The following is a 17414-nucleotide window of genomic DNA, read 5'->3' as shown; positions in this document are numbered from 1 at the left end:
TAAGGAGTCATAAGCCAAAAAGGTTGGAACCCCTGGTTAATATTTAACAGTACGTTGTATTTTAGAGTACGAACATGTCGTCGGTGTGGAAGTTCTTCAGCGTGAGTGAAGAAGACATAAAGCTGCAATTTGACACAAACTGCAAGTCCAAAATAAGCAGTAGAGGCACAACCTTCAAAGCATTTGGATCAATTAACTTTCTCAGACTCTTATTATATTGTAATTCATTCCCATGCATGCTGCTCAGAGTAATCACAGGGACCGGCTCGTCTGCCGACACGCACGGTCCTGCTTACAACGGAGCTAACGTTAACAAAGGTTGCATTGACTTACATTATAATACGTTCAAGCTCTATTCGGTAGAAAAGTTGGCGAAGTTGGGCGAAGGCAAATTATAACGCTATCATGATGTGTTCATATGTAATCTTCAAATTTAGTTTTGGCGAGAAAATTTAATAAATACAGTTGTTTGAAAGAGATGTTTTTACAGCTAAATAAAAAGATAATAGAGAGAGACACACAATCTGTTTAGCTTCCTAACACTAACACTAGCTCTAGGCAGCTTATAATATATAATTAGAACTACTAATGCGAAAATCTTTTTTAATCAAAATAAGTATTTAGATAAAATACAATCATTTGTTTCCTAATCATTTGAATTGTGTATTTTTATACAAATAACCACTATAGATGACATTAACAGTAACAAAGAGTAACAGAATTAGAATTCGTTGATGGTTTACGCTGACTTCGGGATGGTTGAAATAATTTTTCGGGATTTGTTTTTCGGGGCGGTGATAAAAATAAAAAGTTAATCTGGAGCCTTGCTGTCAATTATAGTTCTTAGAAAGAAAATCGGAAAATGGCAACAATTAGAATAGGCAGGTCAGACTTAAAAAAATCAGAAATCTGAATAAAAGTGCAGTGCATCTCTAAACTTAAGTACAGTACTTGTGAATCTACTTAGTTACTTTCCACCACCACACTTGCAAATTGGCACAGAGTCACAGCTTCAATTTAGCAAGCCTCTTAAACGGCGATGCCATGAAACATATGTTGAACTCTCTCAAATTCATTTCAATAAGAAGAGTCTAATCAGCATGAATAATTTAGCCTGGTGCACATGACTGCTCCTGAACCCCTCGGTCGGTTCAGCCTGGCACTTTACAACTCTGCACTCCGAGGATCTGTCTGCTGCGCCTCCACGCCCTCTCCTCCTGCTGCTGTTTGCCGCTCTTGATTACTGGAAACCTGAGAGCGACGCACATCCTGATCAATATACCCACACATGGAAGCAGGGCGGATAGACAGAGTACCAATTAATGGGTGTGGGATTGATCCAGTTTTCATATGAGCTTGAACCTTTTACTTGAACAAGTATGTTTTTTGCTGTATTCCCTTTACTTTTGCCCTTCACTCTGTGTGTCTATCTTTGTGCTGTGTGGTCAACACTACATCAGTCGGCCCCGCTGACCTCATGCTGGCTGCAGGTTTATCTCAGTTCAACACAGACCGTCTTGCCTCTAGTGCTTCCAGTGTACGTGTGCATGCTCATGAATGTGTGTGTGTGTGTGTGCGGGAAGTCTTCTTTTTTTTGACGTTAACATCACTGAAGCCTCTGGTTCATATTTGATCTGCACAGGTTTGCTTTTATGACTTGAGGGAGATGTTGTATGCAGGCTGAACACAAAGCCAAATGTCTTCTGCAAACCTCCTGCTTTCTAGAAAAAGAAGACAGCCGGCCCCAACAAACACATATCTCTATAAAGTGCACTGGTGGATTTACTCACTATCGCTGACTACAGAAATTTCCAATAATCTGTCTCAAATGCCCAGCGCTATACTAGACATCACCCCTGCTCTCACTCCACAACCCCCCTCCTCACTTTGTAAAAGCTGATGTCAGCCCCCACCCCCCTCCCTCTCACGACGGACGATGATGTGAGGGCTGATCAGTGCCATTTGTTTCTTGATTCAATGGCTCCTTCCGCCTGTAGACGGTGTGCAGGGAGAGTTGAAGGTCCCTCCTCCCACCATGAGAAGTTCCCTTTAAAGGAGAGAGAGAGAGAGAGAGAGCTCCCCTCTCAGCTCTCCTCCCTCCTCTCCCCTCCTCTCGCCTTCCCTCCATCTTCTGGCCTGGACCTTACACAACAGCAGCTTGTTATCTGGCTGTGTGAAACATCACAGGCTATTTCTGCAGGATAGATAGTTTACTCTCCGGCTCCGGTTTTCTCTCCTGCTGGCTTGTTTTAAGTATCACTCAGTCATTGTGTTAGCACGCATCGATACACACCTCGGTTTACTCTTATTGAGGTCTTTGTGTTAACATTAATGAATAAATAATTACTGCTATTTTAACACATTTACAACAGCAGCAAACCCAGCACAGCCTTTGAGCCTTTAGGAACTCAAAGATTTTCATGTTCTGACTTTTTTCAACTCCAGCACTAAGCTGAGCTGTTTCCACTCTATTTATACATATTAGGGATATCACAGTACCAGAAATTTAGTAGTTGATACCAATACCAGTGAAATGACACAATTCTCGATACCAATTCGATACCGATACAGTAAAAAACAAAAGTAAAACAATAAATCCCATGGACTTCAACATACACTCCTTTATCACCGTTTACATACGCATTTTAAGAAATTAAACAGGTCAGAATTCCCATAATATATATTTTTTGTTATTGCTGTGAAAACCTCTGTCAAACAACAAGTTTCTTGACAATAAATACATTTTACAAGCTTACATTTGAACACACCATGATAACGTTATAACGTACCTTTCCCTAATACTCATTTTTACGGAATAGAGCCTGAATGCATCATAATGTAATGATACCTTCCATTAACGTTAGCTGTTCTCTCCGTGCAGGACTGTACTGCTAACCGGCTGCTAACAGCTAACGTTAACTAGCTCTCACCCTGCCGATTTCAACACGGATTTGTTGTTCGCATTGTAGTATTATCAGAGAAAGAATAGGGTGCGATATTGAGTTTACTGCATCCCAAACACATTTTCTATCATCCCTGGGATGACAGGATGCCCCGACGGTACCTGCGATACTGTAGACAAATGAGTACTGTCAGTTTTCAGAATTTTGGCATCGACTTGGTACTGAAGTATTGGTTCTTGTGACATCTCTAGTACCTAGTAGTTGTTTTTTTTTCTGAAAATAAGATTTGCATGTGTCACCTTTTACAATTTGTTGTTGATCATGTGCACTGGAAGCACTTGATGTACCACTCCTGAAGCAGAATAGAAACTATACACACTTCAATTATACAGATTCAAATTTGTCAAATTATGTATTTATTTGCTCGGCGGATATAAAATCAATTTTAGGGCAGGGTATTGTTTTGAGGGAAAAAAGGGGAGGTTTGTTACTGATAGCCTACAAAAAAATATACTTTTTTGATATCCCACTTTCATTTCACAAAATAGGTCAAAGTTCTCAAATGTTAAATATTGTCTAAGCACAAGCAGCCGTACAAAAATCAGACCTACCTTGTAGTAAACAAGATCATGAATTTGACCAGACATTTGATCAATGATCAATGATCAATACTCAGTGCTGAGTTTGGACCGAAAACAGCCATGCGTTACAACAATGCAAGAAGCTGCGTGGTTGGGTTGTGGGTTGCTTCAGGGGCTGGTAAGACGATGATATACCATCCAGGAAGTCCAGTTTGAGTAATAGATTGTGGCATTTGAAGGCTTATCAGACACCAAAACACTGACTTAACTGAATATTATGAGGAAGGATTTTACTGCTCTGGAAAATGACCAATTACTTAGATTTATGAGGTAAACAGCAGAAATATGTTGTTCATGTTAGAAAGTAATCTACCAGGAAAGTGTGCTTGTATTTATTTGATTGACCTACACAGCTTCTTCCCAGATAACATCGCTTTTTGTTCAGGAAAAACATGAGCCAGGTTCACTTTACTTGCCAGATGACCGGGTGTTCTTTGCCCTCTGCTTGGGCACAACCACCGTGTGGCACCATTCAAATGAATGAGGGAGCTACGTTGTTTTTTCATGCAGTGCCAAAGTTGGTCTGTATGCGGCCGAAGGGGCAGGTACCAAAAACATCCTGAAGTTCAGCTCTAATCATGATACATGCTAATTAGAAATAAATTGTACAGCCTTGTTTATCTATCCATTTATGTATCCTTGTGGGTGTTCGGCCCAATTTTTAAACCTGGCTACATTCCCATTCAGACATCCCATGTGCCATTCCCAGGATAGGGGGTCATCGGGGTTACACATCATTGCCACAAAAGCTTAGACATGGTCCGTTAGAGAACCACTTTTTTATTTAGTTTGGAACCCTTGTGTATCACCCTTTTGTGTTTCTGTGCCAACTCTAGCATTTACTGTGTATTTACCCCAAACAAAAACAAAAATAAAACACCCAACAAACAACTGTGGACATTAGAGGCACATAAAACCAGTAGCGAGCTGAACATTAAGCAGCGTGAGAGCTGGTCAGCACCTTTACTCTCAGGCTCAGACTCCCCTGGGCTGACAGGAGAACAGAAAGCCACACTAACGCACACTATTTATTTTCCTGCCTTTTTATTGGTTTTCTGACACAGGAGAAGGTTACAAGGATTCCTCAGCTCGCCGGCTTGATGGCCTCGCACTGGTTGGCGGTGTTTATATAAATGAAAATACATATATCTGCAGAGTGCAGCCCTGCATGCAGATATCCCGGGGTTGGTGTTAGAAGGAATTACTTGAAATAGCTTTTGCAGTAAAAATGTGACAGTTTAGAAAAAGTAAACCAGATTATATAGTGTCGTTGCTCTGTACAGTTTCATATTCTGTTTTTTTAATTTTGTAACCATAATCACTGCTGATATTTTACATGTAGAGAAAGTTGTTGTTGTGGTGCTGAACCATTGCAAAACCTCCAGAATTTTAACATTTAAATTGAATTTGACCTGAAAATGCTACTCTTACTCTGCCGTGTATTTCAAATCAATCCTTCACCAGTTATTTATGTTGATATGATTCTGTTAAACCTGCAGTAGGCAGAATGTTTTGGGCATCATTGGGCAAAAATCACATAATAACGTTTCAGCATATTGTAATTAAAGTGTTCTGAGAGACAACTAGACTTCTGCACCTCCTCATAGCTCTGTTTTCAGGCTTTAAATAATCTAGACCGTGACGGGAGACTTTGGCCAATCACAGGTCATTTTATTGAGAGAGAGCGTTCCTATTGGCTGTTCATTCAACGGAGGCAGCTGTCAATCACTCGCAAACCCTGATCAAACGGTCAAACTAGGCAGCGCTTATCTAATATGAATCAATGTTCTGTTACTGTAATGCCTATTTCTCTCCTCAAATGTTTTCAGAAACATCTTGTAGTGTACTGTTTAGCTGTAAAATGAGAAAGTTTGTGACCCGGCAACCATGTTGGGATCAGTTGAGGAAATAGCAAGCACCGCCCACCAGCCGGAGCACACTTTCTCATTTTACAGCTAAACAGTACACTACAAGGTGTTTCTGAAAACATTTGAGGAGAGAAATAGGCATTACAGTAACAAAATATTGATTCATATTTGATCAGCGCTGCCTTGTTTGACCGTTTGATCGGAGTTTGCGTGTGATTGACAGCTGCTCAGAGACAGCAGGCTTCAGCTCGGCTCTTACTGCTTGTTTTCCTCCGGTCTGTGAAATCTTGCAGATGCCATTAGGAGCACCGGAGGACACAGAGGCACATGTTTTTTGTTCAGATTACCTGTCTCATGCACTGCTGTCAGGATATAGTGACCGTTTTATGAAAATCTGTTTTTTAATCATATTTGCTCCAATTCTACCCACTGCAGCTTTAATTAGGTAATATGTGATGTTTTATTTTGAAATTGTCAGCAGATATGTCAGTTCCTAGATATCTCTGCCTTGAAACAAAAGTGTTTTGTTTTTCACCTTCAGGTTTTAATTGTTCAGTCTCAGAGTAAAGCCAGCTGACTGAAATCAATAATGAAGGCTTTGAAGACACAGTGGTGCATGCTGCATGTGCAGAGTTTTACATCTTCCCTGGACACATTTAAAAAGCATCTTACAGTACATCACAGTGTATGTGCTTGTTGATTCCAGTGCAGTGAATTACCAGGATGGAGCTGTAAAAGCCCACTGGGGGGAAAACAAGCCCTTTAGTGTCAGCACAGAACAAACAGAGACGGTCGGAGTGTCTGAACCTCGCTGACATCCACTGTGGTGCATTTGAGGGCTGCGTTTGTCTCACTAATTGTTTGCCTGATGAATTCAAGGAAAACAAAAAGCAGATGCATTCATACTACTAGTTTTCTGGGGAGAAAAGAAGGCCTTGCACTTCTTTTAAAGGAAGACAATATAGCATTATGTGTCAAAATAGGATTAGAGGTCTGCTAAAGCTCCAGCCCTGTCAGAGGAGGATGCTTTATTTTGCCTTCGCTGCAAATCTTTTCTCCTTGTCTCCGTCTCTCAACACTATTATTTGCAGTGTGTGCGCGCATCCTTGTGTAATTTTCAGCCCCGTCTTCTGTTTGATGTTTCAGAGAGCGCTCGTGATGTGTCTTTGGTACTATCTGTGCTTGACAGAGAGAAAAAAAGCGGGTACAGTTCCCTGAGTGGGTTGCAGTGGTAATGTAGAGTGGCGTGATGCCCTAGAAAATTCCAGGTGTGAAGTGCTTTATTCATTCCGCTGCAGAGGGAGTGCTTCTCTATGTGTGAAATGGTAGGTGCGGCGTTTATTTTCCATTGTGAACCAAAAATGTATTTGTTTCTTTTACAGCTGTCTGTGTGTGTGTGTGTGTGTGCATGTGAGAGAGATTGGGTGCGCTGAAGTCTCAGAGGTTTTGTCCTCCTCTTCTTCTCTTCCTCCTCCACCTGCACTAGTCTGTGATTGATTGGTCACAGTTCTGAATAACTTGAATTGGCTTGCCTCAGCAGTGGGTGGTTCTCAAAAGCCAAGGTACTGTGGAAGTCCTCAAAAGCTTTTTTAATTTCTGATCATGTAGGCAGTAAGGACTCTCCATCTGAGAGGGGTCTTCAGAAGTGCTACCTACATCTTTTTAATTCTGCAGATCGTAGTGTTTCCTGCCTTGTTCTCTGTAAAACCTGGAAGAGACGCTCCCCCTCTCTGCTCGGTCTATCCACCCTCTTCTTTGGCTTCCAACTAGACTCACTCTCATCTCCGCCTCTGGCCCTTTTCCCAGGGCTTCGTTGTTTGATGGGATTTGTGCTCCGCCACTACAATCGCTGCGTTACACATATACTCATGCATGTGTATTCATGCACGCACATATTTGCAAACGCATACGATTCATCCATTCAGTGTACCAACCCTGTCTTCTACAAATGACATTTGTCATCCCACTAATTTTTTAACAGCAAATACGTTTTGAGAAAAAAATGTATTGCCAGCTGAATTACAATTTAATAAGCATAACGAGGAAACGAAAGAATCAGCCTCGTTGCTAAATGTTCACACTGAAAGTGTGTGTAAAATGCAACTAAAGCATGATGAATGTGTTCATGATAATGTTTTAGCACTTGATTAAGGTTGGGGGAAATGCTGTGGTCTTGGTTTAACTTTGAAAAAGTCAAAAGTGAGTTGAAGCACGAGACAGGACCAGTTCATTTTATTAACCTTCAATAGAAACCATGATCTTCCCCACCCTTAACCAGAGTGCTCTTGTTTTCTGAACCTAACCACACGCAGGGCTCAGGATGTGAACTCAGGTGTCAAAGTCCTGTGGTTTGAACACCAGCCATCCACCTCAACTGCCTGCCTACAAATTTTGTGTGGTACAAAATAGTAGCACTTACTTTACTCTAAAAAACAGTGAACATACAGTAATCCAGGCATCAACTAGGTTTCTCTCAAAACATATTTGGCCAAACAAATTATTAGTATTTAATAGGGCTGCACAATTAATCAAGATTTGATCAAAATCACAATATGGCTTACTGCAATTTTCAAATCGCAGGAGGCGCAATATTTTTTAAAGGCGGCATGTGTGTCAAAATACCATTTTGAGTTAAATATTGTGATGCTGGAGAGATGTCCTGGCCTCCACATCATATTTTACAGACTTAAGAAAACATCTTTGTTCGGTACCGATCCCATTTTGATGTTTTTCAATGAAAATGGGAATAATGATGTAAAAATTTTCATTCCCTCTGATATCACAAATCATATCGCAATATCAGAATAATCACAATTGTATGTTTTTTCTAAATTGTTCAACCCTCGTATATAAACGGAATTTCGAGGAGTTACATTACCAGTGTTGAGGAGTGACAAGTTAACATGTAACGGCGTTGCGTAAATAAATGAGGAAATAATGGAATTGTTATTCGTTACTGAGAAAAAATATGAAATTAGTAAAAAGCTTATATGTAGAATATAACATTCATTCTGTTGCTTTGGGATCGATTAACTAGTTAACTCGATTACTATAGAAACATTACTGTACAGTGTAAACATGGAGATGCTCAATGTCAACCTGAGAAAACATGCAGCTTCATTGCCAAGTTTCAAACATTTGTTAGAAAAGTAATCAAAAAGTAAACAATTGTAATAATAAGTTATATTACTTTCGTGAAGTAGTTTAATAGTTACATTGCTTATTACATTTTCAACAGGGTAACTAGTAATATGTGATTACATATCAAAAGTAACCTTCCCAACACTGTACATTATACACAAAATGCATAAATGAACAGCAAACAGTTTGTCCAAAAATTGTCACATTGATTGTATTGATACAATCACAACTCAGCTTCTTCAGTCATCATCAGTTTTACAAAAACAGACAAGGACATGTTAGCCTGTTTTATCCTTTTTTAACCATCAAAACTTATAGACCCGAAAGAGTGTCATAAACGCAGGCCAGTATAAAATATTGATGGAGCTCAAAGCAGGACGTAGTAAAAGGCCTGAGACTCACCATCACACGTTAGACTGATTAGAGACACAGAGAACATCATTAGCTTCTAGTATGTGCCATTTCACAGTCAAATTGAAAGATAATGAAAACCATTTCTATTCCCCCAACCAATATTACAGTTTACGTTTTCAAACTGTTTACATCAAACTGTTGAGCAGCTTTCCCTCAATCCAGCACGTTGTTAATGCTGCAGTGTTATTTTATTAATAGCTTCATTTGCAAATAGGTTTAAAAGTATGCTACCACCAAAACAAATCAATGATTACTGCTTACATAAGCTTGTTGTTTATATTCATGGAAACGGTGGTTGGCTCGGTATAATTGGCCGGACTTCTAACTTAACAGCTTGTCCAGTAAACTGAAATCCAAGAGTTTGTTTATTAATAATTCCCGCACTCAGACTGTTTTCTTGTTTACTTTTTTTAATTTGCCAGTTTAGATGTGGTGGTCTGTCGATGTTGCAGTTATATATGACATCTCTTTTTAAATTAGCATCAACACTGTAATTGCTATCACTCAGCACATATTTGTAAATGACACAGTCGGTCTAATTGAATTGAAGCTAAATGCATATAATCACATTAGTGACTGTAAAGGTGTGAAGACTGTGGAACTTTGGGAATGCAGATTTTGTTTTATTTTTATGAAGGTTACAGACTACTGAGATCTTAAACAGTCTGATATGTTAAAATTCATTCATTCATTCTGACTATTCCTGCTGTAAAGCTGCAGTATCTGCTTTACATAGGTATTGTGTGTGTAAGCCAGCAGTCTGTTTTGCCTACAGGCAGCTTAGCTTCCATTGTCATGTGGATGTGGATGGCATGTGAGTGAATGTTTGGGCATGCTCAGGAGAGAAATCCTGAAGAGTGCAATGGATTTAAGACTCCCTGACACAGTAAAGTTGAGCTTTCATCGGTGTTTTTGGTGCTATTCAGTCCGTGATATGAGCGGAGGTATTTCCTGCGTGTTTGGATTCATGTGGCTACACGAGTGGTCTCTCGAGTTTTTCGGTGTGATGATTACAACACGTGTATACGCGCGCACGGCCGTGTATGTGTGCGCCGGGCATGTGTTTGTGTGAACTCTGGACCACCAGCTCATTTCACACACAGACAGACATCAAAGGCGGTTTGAATTAACCCTGCGTGTCGGGGCCACTCTGCATGCCATCCTCAATTTCACATCTCTGCCGCTCCAGCGGCACCAAACTTACATGCCCATTCATATTGAAATGAATAGATGGAGTTTTGCCACGCGCCGAATCGCCACCCCTCGCTGAGAAAAGATAAAACTTCAAAAGAGCAAGAGATACATTCAGATCTGTTTGCAGGTGGTGAAGCCGTGTGTCGTCGCAGGTGTAGTGACGGTGTTCGGTGTCTCTGAGAAAGTGTGGGCAAAGGGCAGGTATCATGTTTTTCTTATTAAAGCAGGTCAATTGTGTTTCCATTACAGCCCTCTTGCAAAAGCCGGCTCCTTTTCTCCTTGATTAGACACTGCAGAAATGATGTCATGGTCTCACACACACACACACACACACACACACACACACACACACACAGAGACACACACAGGTACACACATCAAAGCAAATCAAAAATAAGCATAAGGTGTCCCGAGCTTTATTGGTTGTTTAAAGGTGGTTTGAAATTCAGATCATTAATAGAGCAGCAAACAACTATTTGCTATGTAAAGATATAGAGGAGTAATGTCTACCTGAGCAGAGAATGAAGTCGCTCTTATGTGTGTTGTAATCTGAGTTTCTCTGTGCTTTGTTTACATAGCCGGTGTGGTTAGTGCATGCATGTTAGTGCACGTGAGTCTCAGTGTGTGTGCCCCACTGGCGTCGCCACTTTTAGCTCTGTCAGCACGGTTGCCAGTGTTTGCACCGTTCCTGCTGTTAGCACTGTTAGCTGCTAGCCGTCAGCTCAACCAACAATTGATGCAGATAGTCAGGCTTTGCTTTGTTTCACTTCAAACTTTGCCCAAATTTGCTAGTGGTGATCTCTGTAACTGGAATAAAAGTCACATTTGCGCACTTCAGGAGAAATGGTTATGTCTGGTTGTGTCACTTCAGCAAATAAAAACCAACCAGTGACATCATGCAGTATACGGGACAAACATTATTAACCTCTGCTTCTCAACATTGAAACAAAAACAGCTTATTCCAGAAGTTTCTGGTCTAGTTGACATGCAATACACACGATGATGAAAAGCTTAAGGTTGTTAAATATCTGATCGCTCTATATCTGATATGGTTTGACCATTATACTTTTTTCCCGGAGACGTGTTACAGCCAAGCTCACAAGTTGTGATTGTATCTCTGTGGAATTTCTCATTACAAAGAGTTATTTTCTGCGTTTGTCATGCTGTGAGGCTCAGTGAGCAGCAACAGTAAGCGTGATATTAGATTTCATTGCTGTGCAGATGACACACAGTTTTACATCTATGTTTTGCCAGCTAATGTTGTACTAGACTCCTTCATTAACTAAAATCTGTGACATTAATCTACTGCGTGGTTGGCATATTACTCAGGCCTGAAAAGAGCTTTGGTGAAGGAGATGAATAGATTTTTAATACTCACAAGTTTTGAACCACACATGAGGAATATAACAAAAAACATTTGACCACCTGAGAAAAACCAACATGCTTATTGACAGACTGCTGTTGATGAAAGCAACATCAGGCCTTGCTGAGAGAACAAAAGGAACCTGAAATCAACCTCCTAAAAATTCATAGCTCTTCAAATCCAAGATTTCACTCATATTAACTATACAGTTTGCAGATTTACAGCCAGTGCTAATACCTGCAGCACTAGTATGTAGGCTAAACCAGCTGCCTGTCAGTCACATTTTCTGTGTTGCGCCTCACCTCTCAATGTTAAGTATCAGGTTTTTAGTTGATGCTTCCTTTAGCTGCTGTGTCTTCACACTTGCTTTTGCTACTCAGACTTAAACTAAAGCTTAACATATACCTTTTTGTTCTTGATTTCACTGATTTTCAATTGTAGTTATTCTCTGTGAAGTACATTGCGTCATATAATCATGTATGAAGAGTTTAAAGTGTGTGTAATTGCTTGAGTAAATGATTGAAGAAGTGTATTTATAGTACCTAACACTAAGGGCAGTTAACTAGACACACAACCTGAGTAAATGCAGCAATTTAAGCCCCGCGTTTAAGATTTAAAAAGACCCTAATTGCTTTAAAATATTCAACAACAACAGGCTTTTCCTCAGTTTTCTTCAGAAGGACTATACAAAATGGTTTTATGGTGTGAAAGTGGGTCTTGCGGTGTCTTAGGGCAGCGGGATAAGTGGTAATCCCTCGGGTGGTGCTCTGTTGTAGACTACAGATCCTATAGAGCCCCGGCCGCTGACTCAGCCTTTACAATTCTTCCAAGACTAATTTCCCGAGTACCTTCCTCTGTCAGCGGTCCAAGCATCTGTCGTTCTGCCTCTGGATGCTACTTTCCAAACATCCCGGTCCCTTGTGGCATCCCAAACCCATTTCTCTTACTTTTTTTTTTTTTTTTTTGTGGTTTGCCAAGTCTGCGTCTGTTTGGGTCTTACCTGATTTCATTCAGGTAACGCCCCAGTAAGAGCGCTTGATATATTGCTGTTTCTGAGTGAAAGTGTTGTAATTCCTACTTGCACTTTAACTAGGGGATTATGGGCATTCATAGGTTGCAATAATTCTCCGGCCTGTTTGGTTTAGGGTAGCCTTCAGTGACCTGTTGGATTAAGTCACAAAATGTGTTGTTGCCGAGCTGTAAATAAGACTGCTTGTGTTAGTTCCAAAGGACTTAACATTGTGGAGATACAAGATGTTCACCCAGCAGTGAGGATCTGCTGGAGTTTGCATTTATTTAATTTGATCCTGACTGCCAGACTGCAGCTGGCTAGCTAAGTGCTTTGCCATTAGGGCTCTGTTCTGTGTTCAATGCTACAGTGCTGAGGCTTATGGGTATAACGCCAGGCTGCATACTGCCTGCTCTACAGTAAATGTTTACCATCTTGTGTGCTACCTTGAGAATAATCAAACCGCTCCTCTGTGGTCTTCTTAATTAAACTAATGGCTCCGGTAATCTGACCTCTGATTCCCTGTGTTCTCCATCTGCAGATTTATAATGAGAAGAAGAGCCAGTTTGAAATCAAGAGAAACAACCCCAAGGACTTGGTGGAGAGAGTGGCACGGGACATCTCCAAGCTGCTCAACAGTAAGAGGAAAGCCCTGGAGGTAAGAGGATGATGCACCTGTGTACAAACATGCACCATAAGATATATACAGTATATATAACATAACACACTAAACAAGCCGTCATTAAATCCTCTGAGCTCTGATATATTCAAGACTCGTGAGGAGAATCTTCTGCTTATATTAGTTTAGACGTATATATATATATATATATATATATATATATATATTAGGGCTGTCAAAGCTAACGCGATAATGGCGCGTTAACACAAATTCGTTTTAACGCCACTAATTTCTTTAACACATTCATGCAATCTATCTTTCAGAGGTTGTAGCGGGCTCAGTTTTAGATCTAGAGTGCAGATACTGGCATCATATGAAACTAGAAAAATCTAAGGAATCCATGATACCAATCATGTCATACTAGCTTGTCACGAAGGAGACTAAATAACACTCAAAACTTACGCTAAATTTTGGTGAGGAAAAACTGTCATGGCCATTTTTAAAGGGGTCCCTTGACCTCTGACCTCAAGATATGTGAATGAAAATGGGTTCTATGGGTACCCACGAGTCTCCCCTTTACAGACATGCCCACTTTATGATAATCACATGCAGTTTGGGGCAAGTCATAGTCAAGTCAACACACTGATACACTGACAGCTGTTGTTGCCTGTTGGGCTGCAGTTTGCCATGTTATGATTTGAGAATATTTTCTTATGCTAAATGCAGTACCTGTGAGGGTTTCTGGACAATATCTGTCATTTTTTTGTGTTAATTGATTTTAATAATAAATATATACATATATTTGTATAAAGCAAGCATATTTGTCAACTCCAATGTTGTATGTACAGTATGTATTAATATATATATTGTAGTGTATTGATATAAACCATAGACTGTATACATGTGAAAGAAGTGGACATAGTCACTGTGACGTCATGGATTGGTTTGTGGACTGTTGTTTTGAAGTCTCGAGTTCGGCATTTTGGCTGTCACCATCTTGGTTTTTGCAACCAGAAGTGACACGAGAGGGTGGAGCTAAGAACAACGGAACGCTGAATACGAAATTTTTAGGCGACCAAAATGTTACAATTAACTTTGATGAACTGAAAACACACTGTGAAAGGGTTAAAGTTGTAAGACGGATAACTCCCAGACCGGACAACGCCGTGGTAGCAACGTGTCAATCACAAGGTAGCCCCGCCCTAAAGCATACCCTGCTTTATGGTCTATTTGACTCTGAATGGGACCATAATTTACTAAATGAACATCATGCTGTATTGAAGAAGACTTGAAACTAGCCATTGAGACCATAAACTCATTTTTACAATGTTTACTGAGGTAATAAATCAAGTGAGAAGTAGGCTCATTTTCTCATAGACTTCTATACAATCAGACTTCTTTTTGCAACCAGAGGAGTCGCCCCCTGCTGGCTATTAGAGAGAATGCAAGTGTAAGGCACTTCAGCATTGGCTTCACTTTTCAGACCCTAAGGTTGCCCACTGCATATAACAGAAAAACAGTGACAGCTGTCCTTACAAAATCACTGATCACACATTACGGTAATATTCGGTGAAAGTCCAAAAAGGGATTCCCCCTACCCCTCTTTAATTTGTCTCAACAACTCACATCTGACCCTTTCCGACTGTATTTGCATCCAAGCTCAGCAGCCAGTTTGAGCCTGCCAAAAGAAAAGGGCACAGAGAATACAAAATGTGTGTATAATTGATTGCATGTTGATTAGTGAGGGCTGATTGCGAGTGTACAGTGTGCGCAATGAAGTTTGTGTGGGTGTAATATGTGACCAATGGTGATTGAGAGTGTGTCTTATGTGCATTAAACACACACGCATATGCCGGGACAATCACACTCGTCTTCCAAACGAGATGCTGAGGAGTTTCATGCCGTATGTTGTGTGTGTGTGTTTTCACATAATGTGTGTGTTTTGGCATAACTAGAGTTTTTGTCAAGACGTGACACAGATAGCAGCTTGTTGTGGATGAGTGTACGCAGTCTGGTTCTGTTGTGTTTGTGTCGCAGTGTGTGTGTGTGTATACAGTACATCGCTCTCACCTCTGATCAAGGAGACATTTGTGCTGCATCTTGATGCTGCTTCGCTCTGCTCCTCCCCACTCAGCCGGCTGAGGAGACGGACAAAACAAGCAGGTCATCCAGGCAATCGCACAGACCTGTTAACAGATGTACCAACTATAAGAGCACTCATGTGCTCTCTCTCTTTCTAGTGGAATGTCACTTGGCTTTTTTTACTTATTTATTTTTAGCTATTGCTTGTTCCAGACAATGGGTATGCAATTTTCTCCTTCTCAGTCACCTGCAAGGTCGATGCCTTATGGGCCGCTAGAGAAACAAGACGTCTGAATCTTATTTGTTTGTGTAAACGCCGCCTTTAGGCTCCCTCCCTCTCTCACTGTGCCTCTGTTGTCCGACTGATGCCAGTAACAGCAGGAAAGGCCGGGCAGCAGTTTGGGCATGTCTGTGACTATCTGTCAAACAATGGACAGTGAGCCCAACCAGCCAGACACCCACATGTCACTGAGCTGATCCTGGACACACCGCTCTGCCTGCACGCTCACCTTGAGCCCCCTGCTGGCCCCCTGCGCGCAAGACACTTTGCTACCTGCGAGAATGTCAGGGCTGCAGACCTGCGTGGTGTTGACTCATTGCGATGCTCCCGCAGCGACCTTGTTCGACTTTCACATCTTCTAAATTTGCGCTGGATATATGCGTCGTGACCTGCGTGTACATGTGTGCCTGTGAGTAAATGATGTGGTGAAGCTGTTTGTAGCATTCGTCCCATAGGAGGTTTAATTGAATCTACGATGGTAGTTGCTCCAGTGAATGATAATGTGCAGCACAATGGTCTTTGGCCCCGTTCTGTGCTATGATGAGTCTGCCACTTAGCTTCAAAGGCTCTGTGGTTTAATGAGCGAAATGCATATTATTTTGAATGGAGTATCTCAAATGAAACAAAAAAAAGCGCCCCAATTAGAAGAGAATTAATATTGTTTTTGTATTTTGATTACATCCATTTTATAAAGTTAGAAGTCGACTGATAAGTACACAAGAGCTTATGATCAAGGTTGATTATTTCCTGTGTAGCTCTGAAGAACAGTAATGAGGGAGTTTAGCTGCTGCGGAGAGCCGCTGTATTGTTCCACAGTAAAGACAGCTGCCTTTCTTGTCCCATTGAACTACACACAGAAGCTTCAGCACAATGCTGGCAATCTACTGTGAAAACATGGTGCTTCTGTGGGCCTGTGTGGACCGCAGAAAGCTGCTGTTTGATTTCAAAAAAGCTGGTGAGTTGCTGCTGCTGCCGCGGGTAGGTGACAGCTCGCGTCTTCCAGATCCGGTCTCCGTGGAAACAGCAAAGCGGAGTTGCGAACGCGCTGCGAAAAAGAAAGTGTTAACATTTCCGTTTGTGGAGGGGGAAGATTATCGGGGAGGGGGGAAACAAAGGCAGGGATTATCTCAGCACATGCTACAATAGTACTACACACACAGCCTCTGCAAACGGGCCTGCCACGGGGTGCTTTGGATCGCAGAACAAAGACAGGGTCTCCCACCCATCCATGCAGATCCTCTGTCAGAGTTAGCTAATAAGGACTACAATACCCAGCTGCCAGTCGCAAACCAGCCAGGGACCTGGAATTAAGGGTCATTATTTCTCCTCATTACGGACTTTAACATTGTTTGGCCACTCTGAAGAGCATAGCCTATTCTTATTATCGCAGTAGCCTGTTACTGGAACTTGAAATGGGAAGCTCTGTCATCGTCGCCGCCGAGAAGAATGTGTAATAATGCGAGCAATAAAAAAAAAAACATGTCATAGGTTTACAAGCTTCTTCCCGTTTCCTCCCCGGCGTCACTGACAAGTACTGTGCCGTGTGAAGTCAATTAAACAGTCCTGAAGTTGGTTTGTGACTGTGTTGTCGGGATTAATATGGCGTTGGAGGAGGGAGAAAGTTTGAGGGCAGTAAACTGAGACAGATGGAGAGAAATGGAGTACAGCATATGATGGCAGGATAAAACAGCAGAGCGAAGAGGAGAGATAAAAGGATGGCGAGAGAATGAAAGGTGGCGGCGGCGGCGGTGGTGGTGGTGGGGGGAACGGCGGTTGCAGCAGCGAGGGTGCGAGGCGAAGTGAAAGTGAGTTTGTCTGTGATGTTTTAAAATTCTGGAGTGGAAAGTCCCTCCATCTGTTATTGTGGGACGGTTCTGACTCAGTGATTTCTATGATTGGC

General features: G+C 41.3%; 1 protein-coding gene across 1 annotated transcript in view; it reads left to right on the top strand.

The window, feature by feature from the left end:
- LOC119475078 (voltage-dependent calcium channel subunit alpha-2/delta-2-like) overlaps nucleotides 1-17414 on the top strand; it is a 101705-nt gene that overhangs the window by 8949 nt on the left and 75342 nt on the right. Inside the window, exon 3 of the mRNA XM_037747578.1 lies at nucleotides 13075-13191. Within this exon, the coding sequence (XP_037603506.1) occupies nucleotides 13075-13191 (117 nt within the window). The remainder of the gene's footprint in view (nucleotides 1-13074; nucleotides 13192-17414) is intronic.

The sequence above is a fragment of the Sebastes umbrosus genome, chromosome 1 (assembly GCF_015220745.1).
Source record: "Sebastes umbrosus isolate fSebUmb1 chromosome 1, fSebUmb1.pri, whole genome shotgun sequence".
Taxonomy (NCBI): Eukaryota; Metazoa; Chordata; class Actinopteri; order Perciformes; family Sebastidae; genus Sebastes; species Sebastes umbrosus.
This window is presented reverse-complemented; position numbering and strand designations above follow the sequence as displayed.